We start from the raw sequence: 19,069 nt of genomic DNA, 5'->3' as shown, positions 1-19,069 counted from the left end.
GGTGACTTTGTTCATATGGTACTGCTTCTGGACCAACAAGGAACGGGTTCATGAACCGGTTCTGTTCAGGATTCTTTGAACCTTGCTGCAAAGCAAATCAGCCCACATTTTCACCAGTTTTGAACAGAACCATTGTAATCAAGGATGTGTCATGACCCAAGGGCATGGTACAGTTCACAAGAGGAGTAAACAGGAGGAGCAAGATGGTGGAGTTCACTGATTACCACCAAGCTTTTATTGGCTCCTCTGTCCATGAGGCCGATGCGCTGATTCCATGGCGTGGCATCCGTCGTCCACAATTCAGTTAAATCGTATCTCCTCCGTCAGTGCTCCACAGATTTCTGTTCTGATCAGGGCTTTGAACCGGAATTTTTTTCCTATTGGTTCGTTCCGAACAGAAACGGAATTTTAACGTTTCCGGTTTTGGGTTCCACCATTAAATAGACGTTCCCGAACCGGTTAGAACAAAAAAATTTCGTTCCCGGAACGGTTAATTACGTTCCCTGTCAGCTGTTTAACAAATGGCTATAAAATTATGTCTCTGTCTCATCCAGCTTAAGCCAAATGTAGGCTAATTCTATTACAACCTTCATTAAATAAGACAAGAAATAATTCAAAACAATTATTATTTCAAATGTTGGCGATTTGGATTCTCAGTATGTCTTCCCATCTACACAAACAGAAAAAGTGCCAAAAATGAAAGATAATTCGTTTAGTGTGTTACCAAAGGCTAGTCAGGCCCTATAGAGGGCTACCGCATGACGTCACCGCGCCGCGAGATTTTGTTAGGCGCCATATTGGAAGACCAAATACATCTATGCAAGTACATACATACATAAAACAAACTACACCTGAAATGTAGCCAGGGCCGGTTCTGCCCTAATCTGGACCCGGGTGCAACATCGCGCAACGCCCCCCCCAAAAAAAAACCACCAGTCTAAATCAGGACAACCATCACATAACTATAAACATTTTATATCAACTATTTTAACTAAATGGGCTATAATAAATAAGCCTGCAGGCAGCCACGGCGGGCTGCCTCAGAAAAGTAACCATTCAATGACACAACTGAAAGCCTGCAGCCACGGCGGGCTGCCTTAAAAACTAACCATTTGTCCTACCTTAAAACTCGTTTTGCATTTTCTGCCTCCTTTTTTGTATTTTCGACCCTCCGTTTATTTTCTTTCCTTTTCTGAAAACCCGATTTGTGTCCAGACATTTTGTTCTGCTACCAACGAACTAACTCGTCAGATCTCGTCTCTCGAGCCCGCGATGATTCCCGTGGGAGGGGCAACAATTGATACATTTTTACAAACAGCCAATAGGGAGGTTGCATCGTTCAGACTCTTCTTTGCTCAGACACTCAGTAATTCACCTAGTATTCACTAGTAGTCCACCTTCCCGCTCTCTCCATTCAATCAGCGAACGTCACACAGGAAGTGAACCCCAGCGGGTCATAGAAACTTCCGCAGGAGAAGAATGACTATTTGTAGGCTACGGAAACTTTGAGGAACGAAATAAAAACCGGTATTAACCGGTTACCATTATTTTTAATAAGCGTTTCTGTTCCGGAACATAAAAAATAATAAAGTTTCTGGTTTCGTTTCTGTTCCATGTGAAATAGAAAAAGTTCCCGGTTTTCGTTTTCGTTCCTTGAACCGGTTCAAAGCCCTGGTTCTGATTGTTTTGTTTGAAAGAACTCGTCACTCCGCACAAAACTTGGTCGTTCTTTTGTCTAATTTTTTGGTAACAAGTTACTGATTAGGCCAAATTAACGAATTTTCCAGGCCTCTCACTAGAATTGTATCTCCTCTCTCATTTATCATGCAATTCCAGTTCTGATGGATGTTTTGGGTTGATTTTTCCCTCGGGGAACAAAATTTAGTCCTTTTGTTGATGTTCCTGTTGTAAACAGTTAGTGGTGGAGGTCGGTTCTCTCTCTCTCTCTCTCTCTCTCTCTCTTCATCACATTTCAGTTCTGTTTGTTTTGGTCGTCAGGGTTGTTTTGATGGCAGGACAGATGAGATACTACGCCCCTGACGTTCTGGTTCCGTTTTTGCAGATATGTTTTAAATCCATGTTTTTGGAAGATGTTTCCTTTTCCATTGGGTTCTCCACTGCTGTGCTCTGCTTCCTCTCCAAACTTATGGCACGCTCACTGATGTCATCACAGTGAAAAACCCGCTATATTTCGGTTCCAGCTGGGAACTGACTTTTCAGGTTCTGAACTAATTCATTTTTGGTCAAAATGCTCTGAACGGTTCAAAATTTGGTACGTGAACCAGAACCAGTCCCTGTTGGTGGAAAAAGTGTGTGTGTGTGTGCGCGCGCACATGGTGAACTGGTTTTTATTATCATGCTGTCCAGGGAGTTTCCAGGCTAGAATCCGGAACAACCGCTACTCTCACCAGGAATGTTCCAAATTATAAATAGTGTGAAATCATTTGTAACTCTGTTATACTTTGCAATCTTTTTTCTTTTGTGTCATGTTGTCAAAGACGAGAAGTTATTTTGTGCATTTTTAAATTTTAATATTATTTGTAATTTTAATGATAATTAGCGTGAATTAATTCCACTATTATCATAACAAAGTGAGATATTACACATGGTAATTTTGTAATTAATTTGCATATGTATGTATACATTTTCTTCATAGGAATTCAGTGTTATAGATCATGTTCCATTAATTGTTATAAATCTGATCTCACTGCTTTCATTCCTTAATTAATAAATCCTAATTGCTGATGTGTTATTTTTATTTAAACAAACAAGCAAATAATTGTAGCTGCATTTCTGTAGAAAAATTAAAAATATCAAATTATTTAGTAATAATAATAATAATAGGGTTTTTTTTACAATGTGAAAGAAACTTCTGTTAAAAATATGAACATTTTCAAAGTAATTTTATTTTATAGACTATTTCCCTGAGTATGAAACCAAAACTGCAAATCAACTCGACTTCAGTATTAAACAAGTGAATTAATTATTTGCTAATAAAGCTGATCGTTTCAGCCGTTATCGTATCAGCAGTTGTTAAGCGATGTTAATTAAGATGTGATTTTATGGCTGCTGCGTTTTAAAGGTGCCGTGTTGTGTTTGTGCTCAGGCCGTGCCGATCATCTCGCAGAACCGTTTCCTGGAGAAGAGAGGAGAGCTGCAGGAGGTGGCCAAAGTTGGAACCTTGTTTAATTCCAAACCCAAGTTCACACCCGTCTACCTCTTCCTCTTCAATGACCTGCTCGTCTTAGCCACCAAGAAAGGGTGAGAACCTGGAGACGGCGTGCAGACGTTCTGTTTTCTTTTCTATTTTTATTTATGTCTGTAGTTTGTATGAGAATATGCAAATTAAATGTAAATGATGTCCATGAAGACCCTGTAGTCTGAGTAACTGGGTTTCGTTCAGTGCTGAATTCAGGAAGATGAATATCTGTGCAAATGTGTGACAAATGTAATGAAAGGGTGAAAACAGTTAAAGGTTGCCAGATCTGTGGTTTTCCCCTCAGATAGTGAGGCTTTTAAATTAAATTTGCTGCAAAATATGATTTTATGTGCGAGTCCAGTGTGAGCACTTCTTTCTGACCTTCAGTTCTTTCTGCTGCAGCTTGGAGCGCTACATGGTGATTGACCACGCCCACCGCTCCCTGGTGCAAGTTCACATTATCGCAGATCAGGCCGTCAGTATGAATCTGGAGAACTGCTTCTCCCTCACACTGCTGGAGAACCATCAGGGACGCATGATGGCGAAACTCTTTAAAGCGCCGTCTGAGTGAGTGCTACACTTCCTGGAGCTCATCCACGAGCAAATGATTTTTATCATTTCACTGGATAAATATCGGCCATTTCGTCCTTTTTTTTTTTTTTTAAGAATATTTTCAGATCTTATTTTAGCCTTCACTTTGCTCTTTTTCTGAAGGTCTACACTGAACATTTAAACTCAAAACTCTTGGTCCCCATAAAATGGCTTCCAGTTTGATTCCGTGTATTGCCGTATTTCTTTCTGAAACAGGAAGTGATGCCGTGTTTGTGCCTATAGCGTAAACTAAGCAACATATTCCAGCACTGAAGATCTCCAAGCTCTATAAAGGTCACAAAATCACCAAACTCCATCCTCTTCTAAATGAATAAACTCCAAGTATTTATTCTTCACCAAGCGATGATTGATTGGGAAATGGAAGTGTGTGTGTAACCTGTATGAGTATATTCCTGAGTGTAAGGGTGGACATCAGGACAGAGAGGCAAAATTGAAGCCAAAATATTTCTGAGGGGGGGCGGCACGGTGGTGTAGTGGTTAGCGCTGTCGCCTCACAGCAAGAAGGTCCTGGGTTCGAGCCCCGGGGCCGGTGAGGGCCTTTCTGTGCGGAGTTTGCATGTTCTCCCCGTGTCCGCGTGGGTTTCCTCCGGGTGCTCCGGTTTCCCCCACAGTCCAAAGACATGCAGGTTAGGTTAACTGGTGACTCTAAATTGAGCGTAGGTGTGAATGTGAGTGTGAATGGTTGTCTGTGTCTATGTGTCAGCCCTGTGATGACCTGGCGACTTGTCCAGGGTGAACCCCGCCTTTCACCCGTAGTCAGCTGGGATAGGCTCCAGCTCGCCTGCGACCCTGTAGAACAGGATAAAGTGGCTACAGATAATGGATGGATGGATGGAAGGATGGATGTTTCTGAGGCCCTCTAGTAGCTGGCTGTAGTATAATTTTTAGCCCCACCCATATCTGTGTCGCTGAACAGAACAGAGGTTTTCATTTTAAGTTGCATTATTTTCAGAAATAGAGTTCTGTTGTTTTTGAGAGTTCAGTTGGCCTTGATCTCTTCCACCATATTTTTCCTGACAATAAATGTGTTTTAGTATAAATATGGAGGTGAGTTATAGAAAACCGTGCATGCTGATTGGTCAAGAAATTCGAACTGTTTCTCGATAATCACCTCGAGCGACTCGGCAAAATATCGGCCAATTGCTTTGTCACTGTAAGCTAAACCAAGGCAGCTAAAACTAGTGCTGTTTATTAATTAATGAATTTATTTAATATAAATCCTCCTGAATGTGGGCGTATGATTGTATGGGCGGGGTGAAAGGCGGACCCACTGCTGCCAGGCCGTATCTACACAGTAGCGACTCACATTTCAACCCTAAAAAGGCTTCAAAAACACACAGTGGGAGGAAATGTCGCCATGTTGTCCAGTCGTCTTCAGTCATTAGCCAAAACCACCCTGAAGAACCAACTTTACTGCAAATGAGCTGCACCGTTAGACTTTACACGTTATTGTCACATCACAGATTACACCATTTATCCTGGATCAAAAGTATCAAAGATGAATGAAATTGAAATCCTTATGTTCACCGACATCCCAAGCACAGGACACACGTTGGGGGTGGGGCTTATACAGGTCTAGAGAGTTATCTCCAAAACCTTTTTTTTTCCCTCCAAAACCAATTTTTATTTGTTTTCAATGTTTGTAGTCCGTTAAGAAGGATTGGAAACAGGCTCCAATCTGGTAACCCTTGTGTGGCTGATGTGACATTTAAATACAGTGGTGCTTGAAAGTTTGTGAACCCTTTATAATTTTCTATATTTCTGCATAAATATGACCTAAAACATCATCAGATTTTCACACAAGTCCTAAAAGTAGATAAAGAGAACCCAGTTAAACAAATGAGACAACAATATTATACTTGGTCATTTATTTATTTTTTGAGGAAAATAATCCACTATTCCATATCTGTGAGTGGCAAAAGTATGTGACCCTTTGCTTTCAGTATCTGGTGTGACCCCCTTGTGCAGCAATAACTGCAACTAAACGTTTGCGGTAACTGTTGATCAGTCCTGCACACCGGCTTGGAGGAATTTTAGCCCGTTCCTCCGTACAGAACAGCTTCAACTCTGGGATGTTGGTGGGTTTCCTCACATGAACTGCTCACTTCAGGTCCTTCCACAACATTTCCATTGGATTAAGGTCAGGACTTTGACTTGGCCATTCCAAAACATTCACTTTATTCTTCTTTAACCATTCTTTGGTAGAACGACTTGTGTGCTTAGGGTCGTTGTCTTGCCGCATGACCCACCTTCTCTTGAGATTCAGTTCATGGACAGATGTCCTGACATTTTCCTTTAGAATTCACTGCTATAATTCAGAATTCATTGTTCCCTCAATGATGGCAAGCCGTCCTGGCCCAGATGCAGCAAAACAGGCCCAAACCATGATACTACCACCACCATGTTTCACAGATGGGATAAGGTTCTTATGCTGGAATGCAGTGTTTTCCTTTCTCCAAACATAACGCTTCTCATTTAAACCAAAAAGTTCCATTTTGGTCTCATCCGTCCACAAAACGTTTTTCCAATAGCCTTCTGGCTTGTCCACGTGATCTTTAGCAAACTGCAGATGAGCAGCAATGTTCTTTTTGGAGAGCAGTGGCTTTCTCCTTGCAACCCTGCCATGCACACCATTGTTGTTCAGTGTTCTCCTGATGGTGGACTCATGAACATTTACATTAGCCAATGTGAGAGAGGCCTTCAGTTGCTTAGAAGTTACCCTGGGGTCCTTTGTGACCTCGCCGACTATTACACGCCTTGCTCTTGGAGTGATCTTTGTTGGTCGACCACTCCTGGGGAGGGTAACAATGGTCTTGAAGTTCCTCCATCTGTACACAATCTGTCTGACTGTGGATTGGTGGAGTCCAAACTCTTTAGAGATGGTTTTGTAACCTTTTTCAGCCTGATGAGCATCAACAACACTTTTTCTGAGGTCCTCAGAAATCTCCTTTGTTCATGCCATGGTACACTTCCACAAACGTGTTGTGAAGCTCAGACTTTGATAGATCCCTGTTCTTTAAATAAAACAGGGTGCCCACTCACACCTGATTGTCATCCCATTGATTGAAAACACCTGACTCTAATTTCACCTTCACATTAACTGCTAATCCTAGAGGTTCACATACTTTTGCCACTCACAGATATGTAATATTGGGTCATTTTCCTCAATAAATAAATGACCAAGTATAATATTTTTGTCTCATTTGTTTAACTGGGTTCTCTTTATCTACTTTTAGGACTTGTGTGAAAATCTGATGATGTTTTAGATCATATTTATGCAGAAATATAGAAAATTCTAAAGGGTTCACAAACTTTCAAGCACCACTGTATATCTGGATTCAGCATAGTGTGGAAAGACCCTGTAATAATCAAATTCCACACCATCATGAGAGTTGATTTAAAATGGCTTGAATATGATTTTTCTTTTTTTTTCTATCATGAAAGCGAACGAGTTCCTAATATTCTAACAAACATGATGAGTTTCTTTCAGTAGTCTACAGTGTAATTAAGAAATTGTTGAATTGTTGCAAATTAAACTAATGATCAATCATATTGCAGTGCACGTTTCTGAGTATCGCTTTAAATCAGTAACGCTCCAGAGCATCAGTTACTTCCAGCTGTTTAAAAGTGCATTACGCGAGATTTGTCCGCATTTGTTAATATTAGATTTTTAACAGTTAAATAGCTGGAATTGAATAAGATTTAAAATTTTTTTTTTTTTGCATTCATAAACACCCTTCCACCCTCTTTGTGTACCTCAATGTACACCAAGGCCCCCCCCCCCCCCCCCCCCGACCTACAGCGGTTCAAGTCAGTGTTGCTAATTTAGTGACTTTTTGATCTTCCCGAACAACTAAATAATTTTTTTCTAGTGATAACCAAGAAATTTGGTGACTTCTCACAAATTTGGCAACCTCCATTCTTGTCCTTTCACTGACCTTTCACTGATTTGTGATGCAATCTAGTAGCTTTTAGTGACATTTCAGAGAACCTATAGAGGTCTTTCACTGACGTCACAGATTTTTGTTTTTCATGCATGTTTCCGGGCAAACAGAAACAGCTGCGACAGTTCATAATGAAAATCGAGATGACTGCAGTCAGTACAGTCTCTCTGAAACCATAAAAAATGTATTTTATACCAGCAGATCATGTTACATCCAAAAGCTGAAACATGCAGCATCACAGATCCATATAATTTACCCACAAATGTTTTTATTTCACTTGAAAAGTCTTCGGCAACCCAACTACCGGATTTCGGACACGATGACATCCTGAACTAATCAGTAGTTGGACTTCTAAATACACTGGAGATGCTAAAGGCAGAGAGAAGTCCAGATGCCTATCAATATTTTGAGGCAGGTTTCGTGCCGGAATGTTATGGGAAATTCCCGATAAAGAAAAATACCTTATTATGACAAAGATGAGCTCAAACATGGACTTCTAACAGTAATAAACAAGCCAGAGCCGAGATCCAACATATTTTATGGTGTTTAGCCGAGTCTACGTTATCAGTACAGAACAAACACGTTGCTAGTCGAGCCAAGCATTAGGTCTAATAAAATATATCGCATCCAAAGCCCACATCCAGAGCTACATTTTAATGTTGCACAGAGCTTTCACACTTGCCTAATATAAAATGCTTTCCACACACACGGGGATGTTTTTCTTCCTGTTCAACTGCAGCTCGACATTTTTCTCGTCTTTCTGGGTTCACCGGGAAGCGTTAAACCAGGCTCATCTCCACGTCTGTTATTCCATTCAAAAGCACTACAGGTCTTTGGCGTTGTTCTTTTAGATGGAACTTCTACAGGTTTATCTGTAGATGGACTGAATTTGGCTTACGGTCACTCGCGCACACTTGTGCCAGTCGCCGGCAATCACAAAGCTCGCCAGGCAACACGGCCACATAAACAAATCCACAGTTGCGATGACGTCATGTGAAAATCCTTGATAACGACTTCTACTGAGAGTTTTAAAGTGCAAGACTTAACACTTTGTTTAACTAGTGCTATCATGCTAACCCTCACATCACGTTTAAGTTCACTTGGACATTCAACTGCCTGAAAGCCGAGTTATAGCACGATAAACACATGAAATTCGGCTGATGAAAATGTTCACGAGTGCACTCGCTGTACTGTTTTCTTTGTAATAAGCTTTCATCAGCTCTAAGCTCCAGGATGAGCATGTTAGCATTGTTAAAAGGTTGCAAGCTAAAAGATTGGCCATTCAGTTGCTTTAAAGCCGAGTTCTAACACTCGAGCCAAGATAATTTTGCCTCATAAATATTTATGAGGATGGGCTCGAGGAGCTTTCCTGTCAAAAAAACAAAAAACAAACAAAACCTTTCTACTCGATTCGTTATTGAAAGTCAACCATTCAGATTATTCAAAGCTTCATCCAGATTACGTTTACAGAAGTGTCCAGGAGCAACGTCGCTAATTCTCTTTCCAGATTCATTCCCTTCACCAGTAATAAATGACTCCATCTTGGAAAAGTACTGCCAGTGTTTATTTAGGTTTTACTATGTTGTTTCTTCTTGTTAAGTTTTTTCAAAGTTTTAAAGATTTTGCTCACAGAAGAATTATCTGGCTGTGCTGGGCGCGTAACAATTTCACACCGAGATGGGGACGGAGCAAAGGGACATTGTGGGAGTGTCTATAAAATGACAACAGTCCTAACCAGTCACTACTAAGCTTCCAGACCAGAAGATGGTTTTCTCAGCCACGTAATACACTTGTGCTAAGGCCATGGCTTAAACAGTTATTATTTTCCAGTAGAAAATACAAAATATCGGGAATTAGACCTTTAAATCTGAAAAATACACTCGCCAGCCACTTTATTAGGAACACCCACACAGCTGCAGTTTTCTGCAGTTCTCTAATCACCCAATACCTCGACAGCAGCACGATGCATCAAATCATCCATCCATTATCTGTAACCACTTACCCTATGCAGGGTCGCGAGCGAGCTGGAGCCTATCCCAGCTGACTACGGGCGAAAGGCGGGGTTCACCCTGGACAAGTCGCCAGGTCATCACAGGGCTGACACATAGACACAGACAACCATTCACACTCACATTCACACCTACGCTCAATTTAGAGTCACCAGTTAACCTAACCTGCATGTCTTTGGACTGTGGGGGAAACCGGAGCACCCGGAGGAAACCCACGCGGACACGGGGAGAACATGCAAACTCCACACAGAAAGGCCCTCGCCGGCCCCGGGGCTCGAACCCGGACCTTCTTGCTGTGAGGCGACAGCGCTAACCACTACACCACCGTGCCGCCCTGCATCAAATCCCACAGATACAAATCAGGAGCTTCAGTTAATGTTCACAATGTTCAAACATCAGAACGGGAAACATTGTGATCTCACAGTGTGACTTTCTCTCACTGTGGTCTGGGTGTTGGTTTGATCCAGATGGACTGGTTTGAGTATTTCAGAAGCTGCTGATCTCCTGGGGTTTTCACACACAACAGTCTCTAGAGTTTACACAGAATGGTGCAGAAAACAAAAAACACTGAGTGAGTGAGCGACAGTTCTGTGGGTGGAAACAAACGCCTTGTTGATAAGAGAGGGTCAGAGGGAAATGGACAGATTGGGTCGAGCTTTTTTGCCAGGAAGGATATAGTAACTCATATAATCACTCTTTACAACCGTGGTGAGCAGAAAAGCATCTCAGCATGAAACAGCAGAAGAACACATTGGGTTCCACTCCTGCAGCCAAGAACAGGGATCTTAGAACCAACAACACGTTCCTATTAAAGTGGCCGGTGACAAATATAGCAGATAATTTGTGGTTTGCAATTCCAAAAACATGCAAAAAAAACAAAAAAAAACCTATGTTGCTGGAGCTACTGTGCTTGTGTGCTAGCTGTTATTTCTGAATGATGGGTCACATGACCTCAAGCTCTTTGCATCTCCACCCAGGTCTGATATGCACAGATGGCTGGCGGCGTTTCCCAACCCTGAGGATCCGAACCGAGAGCAGGAGGAGGTCATATATGAAGACTGGGGTGTGTGTTTGTGTCCATCCATCTATATGTGTATATACAGCATTCTGTGCAAAAGTATTGGTACCCTATTTCTTTTTTCCATATAAACTTCGTTATAGATTTCTATTTTATGATTTCTACATTGGTTAGCGCTGTCGCCTCACAGCAAGAAGGTCCGGGTTTGAGCCCCGGGGCCGGCGAGGGCCTTTCTGTGCGGAGTTTGCATGTTCTCCCCGTGTCCGCGTGGGTTTCCTCCGGGTGCTCCGGTTTCCCCCACAGTCCAAAGACATGCAGGTTAGGTTAACTGGTGACTCTAAATTGAGCGTAGGTGTGAATGTGAGTGTGAATGGTTGTCTGTGTCTATGTGTCAGCCCTGTGATGACCTGGCGACTTGTCCAGGGTGAACCCCGCCTTTCGCCCGTAGTCAGCTGGGATAGGCTCCAGCTCGCCTGCGACCCTGTAGAACAGGATAAAGCGGCTACAGATAATGAGATGAGATTTCTACATTATGGAGTCAGTACAAAAACATTTTAGAGTCCAAATGTACGTTTTCCAGCACAAAATTAAATGTTAGAGAAAAAAAAAGGTTTGTATCTGAGCAGCATATTCCATCAGAGACACTTTTCAGATGAAAAAAGAAAGCATAATGAAGGCCGCTGGGTTTTGGTGTAAAATGAAGAAGTGAGTGTGACAGTCAAAGTGTCCAGAAGAACTGTGGCTGGTTCTGTAAGATGCTCAGGAAAACCTACAGATCATTTCCACATAAAACTGACCTCACTGGACCTGAGACGGATTTATTTTAAAGCAAAGGGTCGTCTCACACCAAATACTGACTCTGTTTCATTTATTACGGCTCACTGATTACTGTTTATAGTATTTTTTTTTAATGTTGAAACATTTCATTTCATTATTTTTAAGCCATTTTTAGTCGACAGAATTTCTTTACATGTGACTAAGACTTTTACACAGAATTGTAGTCTGTGTTGACATTCTGATCATGAAGTGTGTGTTTGTGTGTATAGACTGTCCACAGGTGCAGTGTGTAGAGCAGTACATAGCGGCGCAGACTGATGAGTTAAATCTGGAGCCCCCAGAGATCATCAACGTTATCCGCAAAACCAACGAAGGTGAGAAATGAGACGCGTTCTGTCTGTAATATGATCACTGACGAGTTTGTGCACAGTTTATAACACAACTTGCGCTCTGCCATATGACCACACCATCATAATACGCACCACGGTGATGTAATAAACACGGGCGTGTCGCTATAAATAATTCCATTCACACTGAAATAGAGTTTGTGTGTCAGTGAAAATATTCATCCTGCAACTTGTAATATAAAGGTTTTCTGACTGCGAGTTTCTGTTTTCTTCACTTTTCATTCAAACTCAGTTATTCAAAACGTGGATTGACAATTGGAACAGCGTGTGCTTTCTGTGTTTTTATGGGACATTTTTTGAAGATAAACAAAATAAAGGTTAAAAAATTTTCAAGACAAAATGTGAAATAAATGAAACGTTCTGGAAAACCAAGGAGGCACAATGCCCCCGACCAGCAAAGCTTTATGTTCATTCTGAGAGAATGAATGAACAGATTGAAGAGGATTATTTGGTTATGACAGTCATACGCATGTTGCTTTATAATGCAGTGAAGATGATGGTGATGTGGAGCAGAGGTAGGTGATATACTTAAGGTGTTACCTTATTTGGGTTAAACAGATAATGTGTCCGATATGGATACGAACAGATAGGAAAAACAAGTATTCTTTTGATTAACTTGTGGGGTTTTTTTTGTTTGTTTGTTTTTAATACAGTATAATCCCAATTCCAAAAAATGTTGGGACACTGTGTAAAACATAAATAAAAAACAGAATGTGAAGATTTGCAAATCATGGAAACCCAATATTTGATTGAAGATAGTACAAAGCCAACACATCACATGCTGAAACTGAGAAATTTTATTGTTTTTTGAAAAATCCTTGCTCATTTTGAATTTGATGTCAGCAACACGTTTCAGAAAAGTTGGGACGGGGCAACAAAAGACTGAAAGTTGTGTAATGCTAAAAAAAAAACCAAAACTAATTAGGTTAATTGTCAAAAGGTCAGTAAGATGATTGGGTATAAAAAGACCCTCCCAGAGAGGCGGAGTCTCTCAGAAGTAAAGATGGGGCGGGGTTCACCGCTCTGTGAAAGACTGCGTGGGCAAACAGTGCAACAATTTAAGAATAACGTTCCTCAGTGTAAAACTGCAAAGAATTTGTGGATCAGATCATCTATGGTCCATAATATCATTAAAAGATTGAGAGAATCTGGAGAAATCTCTGTCTGCGAGAGACAAGGCTGAAAACTGACACTGGATGCCTGTGATCTTCAGGCCCTCAGGAGACACTGCATTAAAAGCCGACACGTGTCTGGAGTGGAAATCACTGTATGGGCTCAGGAACACTTCAGAAAACCATCGTCTGTGAAAACACTTCATTACTGCATCCACAAACGCAAGTTAAAACCAGATATAAACAATATCCAGAAACCCCGCCCCCTTCTCTGGGCCCGAGCGCTTTTACGATGGACTGAGGCGAAGTGGAAAACTGTCCCGAGGTCTGACGAATCAAAAGTAGAAATTCTTTTTAGAAATCATGGACCCCACGTCCTCCAGGCTAAAGAGGAGAGGGACCATCCGGCTTGTCAGTGCACAGCTCAAAACCCAGCATCTGTGATGGTATGAGGGGGCGTTAATGTACGTGACATTGGGTAACTTGTACCTCTGGGAAGGCATCATTAATGCTGAATGATATACAGTGGTGCTTGAAAGTTTGTGAACCCTTTAGAATTTTCTATATTTCTGCATAAATATGACCTAAAACATCATCAGATTTTCACACAAGTCCTAAAAGTAGATAAAGAGAACCCAGTTAAACAAATGAGACAAAAATATTATACTTGGTCATTTATTTATTGAGGAAAATGACCCAATATTACATATCTGTGAGTGGCAAAAGTATGTGACCCTTTGCTTTCAGTATCTGGTGTGACCCCCTTGTGCAGCAATAACTGCAACTAAACGTTTGCGGTAACTGTTGATCAGTCCTGCACACCGGCTTGGAGGAATTTTAGCCCGTTCCTCCGTACAGAACAGCTTCAACTCTGGGATGTTGGTGGGTTTCCTCACATGAACTGCTCGCTTCAGGTCCTTCCACAACATTTCCATTGGATTAAGGTCAGGACTTTGACTTGGCCATTCCAAAACATTCACTTTATTCTTCTTTAACCATTCTTTGGTAGAACGACTTGTGTGCTTCGGGTTGTTGTCTTGCTGCACGACCCACCTTCTCTTGAGATTCAGTTCATGGACAGATGTCCTGACATTTTCCTTTAGAATTCGCTGCTATAATTCAGAATTCATTGTTCCATCGGGGCGGCACGGTGGTGTAGTGGTTAGCGCTGTCGCCTCACAGCAAGAAGGTCTGGGTTCGAGCCCCGTGGCCGGTGAGGGCCTTTCTGTGCGGAGTTTGCATGTTCTCCCCGTGTCCGCGTGGGTTTCCTCCGGGTGCTCCGATTTCCCCCACAGTCCAAAGACATGCAGGTTAGGTTAACTGGTGACTCTAAATTGAGCGTAGGTGTGAATGTGAGTGTGAATGGTTGTCTGTGTCTATGTGTCAGCCCTGTGATGACCTGGCGACTTGTCCAGGGTGAACCCCGCCTTTCGCCCATAGTCAGCTGGGATAGGATCCAGCTCACCCGCGACCCTGTAGAACAGGATAAAGCGGCTAGAAATAACGAGATGAGATTGTTCCATCGATGATGGCAAGCTGTCCTGGCCCAGATGCAGCAAAACAGGCCCAAACCATGATACTACCACCACCACCATGTTTCACAGATGGAATCAGGTTCTTCTGCTGGAATGCAGTGTTTTCCTTTCTCCAAACATAACGCTTCTCATTTAAACCAAAAAGTTCTGTTTTGGTCTCATCTGTCCACAAAACATTTTTCCAATAGCCTTCTGTCTTGTCCATATGATCTTTAGCAAACTGCAGATGAGCAGCAGTGTTCTTTTTGGAGAGCAGTGGCTTTCTCCTTGCAACCCTGCCATGCACACCATTGTTGTTCAGTGTTCTCCTGATGGTGGACTCATGAACATTAACATTAGCTAATGTGAGAGAGGCCTTCAGTTACTGAGAAGTTACCCTGGGGTCCTTTGTGACCTCGCCGACTATTACACACCTTGCTCTTGGAGTGATCTTTGTTGGTCGACCACTCCTGGGGAGGGTAACATCTCATCTCATTATCTCTAGCTGCTTTATCCTGTTCTACAGGGTCGCAGGCGAGCTGGATCCTATCCCAGCTGACTGCAGGCGAAAGGCGGGGTTCACCCTGGACAAGTCGCCAGGTCATCACAGTGCTGACACATAGACACAGACAACCATTCACACCTATGGTCAATTTAGAGTCACCAGTTAACCTAACCTGCATGTCTTTGGACTGTGGGGGAAACCGGAGCACCCGGAGGAAACCGACCCGGACACGGAGAGAACATGCAAGCTCCGCACAGAAAGGCCCTCGCTGGCCACGGGGCTCAAACCCGGACCTTCTTGCTGTGAGGCGACAGTGATAACCACTACACCACCGTGCCGCCCCGGGAGGGTAACAATGGTCTTGAATTTCCTCCATTTGTACACAATCTGTCTGACTGTGGATTGGTGGAGTCCAAACTCTTTAGAGATGGTTTTGTAACCTTTTCCAGCCTGATGAGCATCAACAATGCTTTTTCTGAGGTCCTCAGAAATCTCCTTTGTTCGTGCCATGATACACTTCCACAAACATGTGTTGTGAAGATCAGACTTTGATAGATCCCTGTTCTTTAAATAAAACAGGGTGCCCAATTTTTTATTTAACTGGGTTCTCTTCATCTACTTTTACAACTTGTGTGAAAATCTGATGTTTGAGGTCAAATTTTTGCAGAAATATAGAAAATTCTAAAGGGTTCACAAACTTTCAAGCATCACTGTATGCACATTTCAGAGCAATATGCTGACATCCAGACAAAATCTTTTTCAGGGAAGGCCTTCCTTCTTTCACCAAGACAACTCCAAACCACTTTCTGCACATATTATTAAAACTGCATAGCTCCATAGTAAAAGAGCCCGGCTGCTAAACTGGCCTGCTGTAGTCCAGACCTGTTTCCTTTAAAACATTTGGTGCATTATGAAGCGCAAAATATGACAAAAGAGACCCCGAACTGTTGAGCAACTGAAATTGTATATCAGGTGAGAATGGGACAGCATTTCTCTTTCAAAACTACAGCAATTGGTCTCCTCAGTTCCCAAACGTTTACAGAGTTTTGTTAAAAGTAGAGGTGATGCAACACAGCGGTAAACACGCCCCTGTCCCAATGTTTCTGAAGCGTGTTGCTGACATCAAATTCAAAACGAGCTTATATTTTTCAAAAAACAATCAAATTTCTCAGTTTTAACATTTGACATGTCGTCTTTGTACTATTTACAATGAAATATAGGGTTTTCGTGATTTACAAATCACCACATTCTGTTTTTATTTACAGTTTACACAGAGTCCCAATTTTTTTTGAATTGGGGTTGTATAAAGAATATTACATGGTGGCGTGAAGATATGAATTTATATTTTTCAACATGAGAAGATAATCACTCATTCACTTCACTCACTCATGAATATATTCACGACTTGAAGATAAACTTCATATCTTTGCGTCGCAGTGTAATATCCTCTATATCCTGTCTATTTATTAGTCATTTTCATTAACCTATGTTTAAACCCTTTAATAACACAGTATTAAGGATGGTATGATACCACGTTTCCCCCTCGAGATCTGATATCGTTTTGGTACACATCTGATACTGATTTCTGTAAAAGCTACTAAGGTTCATCTTTAATTTTTATTTTTTTTTAAATAATTTTTTGAGATCTTTAATTTAGTTGATATATCGGTAATTTTTTTTTTTAGTTCAAAATTTTCCTTAATTTAAAGACTTTTTTGTTCTTGTCTGTTTATTTTGTTCTGTCTTTCTTGTTGTTTTTTTTTGTCTTACTTGTCAGTCTTGGATTTTTCTTTCTGTTGTCTTTCTAATTGTTTTTCTGTATCTTGCATATATTTAAGTTATTCCATGAAATCGAGTCGTACATGAGCTGATGGGTGACGAGGCGCGTAGCACCGAGTTGTCTATAATCCATGTACAATGAGATTGAATGAAATTGCTGTTTTATTCTCTCCACATTCACTGGATTTTGAGAAACAGGGCATTTTTATTTCTTGTAAATTCAGTGAATAAGAACTTTATACAAAACATCCGACAAAATCATTTCCGCTTGGAATGTAAACAAACCGGCGAAATGACAGGAGCAATTTGTGAAAAATGTGATAATAATAATTCTTGGAAAAAAAAAACATACATTCTTGCCATCAAATACTTTTATTCCATATTTTGTTGCTTTTTTTGGGGGGGGGTTCAAGTAGTTTTTATTTCATCCTCAGTTGGTTTAGTAACGCACGCTGCCATTTTCTTCTTCTTCTTTAGGGTATTTTGGTGGTTGGCAAACCAACTTAAAGGTGCATTACTGCTACCAACTGGGCTGGAGTGTGGAACAGGAGATATTGGGGAGGAACTATATTCTTTAGCTACTTCTGTTCCTTTTAAATACTTGATAACAAAATGATATATCTGACTTGATGCGTGCCGCCATTTTGTTTTTTCTCTGCTCATGGTATATGAGCTGATAGCCTAGTAGTAGAGTAGCCAATCAGAGTGCACGATTGCTCATATCCAGTGAATGTGAAGAGAATAATTTTGTATATTTTTGTCTTTTCTTTCTTCCTGTAGTCTCTAAGCAAATTAAAAAAGAAAAGCTACTAACCTTCAAAATGTTTTTTTCTTTTGAACTGAAGCACTTTACTAAAGATAGCCAATGTAATAAAGTATGAAGAGAAGAAAAATCAGTCCTAACAAAAGAACGTCGGGGTGGTATACTCTCTCTACCCTGTCAATCACAGCCTTACTGGCCAATCAGATACGTGTACAGAGGTGCACTTTCATCCGGGTGTGTTACACCGCATGAGCAGCAGTTCAGAAAGAAGCGAGCTGCTGGCATCATGTGTCTTGGAGGAAGCACCTGATCGCCTTCCCCCTGCCTGGTGTAACCGAGGAGAGCTGGAAAGTGGTCGAGACTAAATTAGGGAGAAAATCTGAGAAAATATTGTCTTTTGAGATTTGTTTGTGTTGCTCAGCCCTGCATTAACCTCAAACTATTTCTTCTGCTTCAGGGTGGTATGAGGGGAGTCGTCTATCTGACGGACAGAAAGGATGGTTCCCTGTGAAGAACGTTCTGGAAATCACCAGCGAACACATGCGGCGGCGAAACCTGCGAGAACGTTACCGCGTCATGCAGGCGGCCAGCGCCATGACCAGCAAGACATGGAGCAGCTCGTGACCTCGCAACGTGCACACTGACTTTATTTTTTTATTTTTATTTTTTTTACTGGATATGTGTAAAAGAAGAAATGTGAGCCTTTATGATCAGTTATGATTTGTTTTACGTGACATGCTGAAGCACAGAGATCATCCCACTGTCGACTGCCGTTCATTTTCTTATTAAAACATTTTCCTTTTACACAGTAGTGTGTGTGTGTGCGCACTGATCCATGGGTCAGACTGTAATTCTGTTCAGTTCATGTTAAAAAGTTCTTCCACAGGAACGCAGTCCGAAGTACGTCAGCTGAATTCCACCTGAAATCCTTTCACACCTGTGACTCGTTTCCCAGAATGCCCTGCTGAGTGAAGGCAACAAACTGCAACTGTAAACACTCAAAACATTTGTTTGCAGTTAAAGTTGCATAATGTCACATGGCCTCATTGATTGATTGATTCTGACCTGCTTCAGTTCAAATCAACTCCAAAATGGAAAGCACAAAAAACCCAAAACCAATATCACTATGCTGTAAAGTGTAAAGGATGGGCAAATGAATATTGATTACATACACAACCTGTTTATTATTATTATCTCATCTCATTATCTGTAGCCGCTTTATCCTTCTACAGGGTCGCGGGCGAGCTGGATCCTATCCCAGCTGACTACGGGCGAAAGGCGGGGTTCACCCTGGACAAGTCGCCAGGTCATCACAGGGCTGACACATAGACACAGACAACCATTCACATTCACACCTACGCTCAATTTAGAGTCACCAGTTAACCTAACCTGCATGTCTTTGGACTGTGGGGGAAACCGGAGCACCCGGA

At 41.6% G+C, this 19,069-nt stretch overlaps 1 protein-coding gene across 1 annotated transcript in view; it reads left to right on the top strand.

Annotated features, from left to right (window-relative positions):
• The window catches only part of arhgef15b (Rho guanine nucleotide exchange factor 15b), a 98,973-nt gene extending 80,530 nt beyond the window's left edge, over positions 1-18,443 (top strand). Inside the window, exons 22-26 of the mRNA XM_060938893.1 lie at positions 3,107-3,261; positions 3,602-3,766; positions 10,742-10,827; positions 11,829-11,933; positions 18,097-18,443. Of these exons, the coding sequence (XP_060794876.1) occupies positions 3,107-3,261; positions 3,602-3,766; positions 10,742-10,827; positions 11,829-11,933; positions 18,097-18,263 (678 nt within the window). The 3' untranslated portion in view covers positions 18,264-18,443. The remainder of the gene's footprint in view (positions 1-3,106; positions 3,262-3,601; positions 3,767-10,741; positions 10,828-11,828; positions 11,934-18,096) is intronic.
• The last annotated feature ends 626 nt before the right edge of the window (positions 18,444-19,069 follow it).

Source organism: Neoarius graeffei, chromosome 14 (assembly GCF_027579695.1).
Source record: "Neoarius graeffei isolate fNeoGra1 chromosome 14, fNeoGra1.pri, whole genome shotgun sequence".
Taxonomy (NCBI): Eukaryota; Metazoa; Chordata; class Actinopteri; order Siluriformes; family Ariidae; genus Neoarius; species Neoarius graeffei.
The sequence above is the reverse complement of the archived record's forward strand: the minus strand, read 5'-3'. Positions and strand labels throughout refer to the sequence as shown.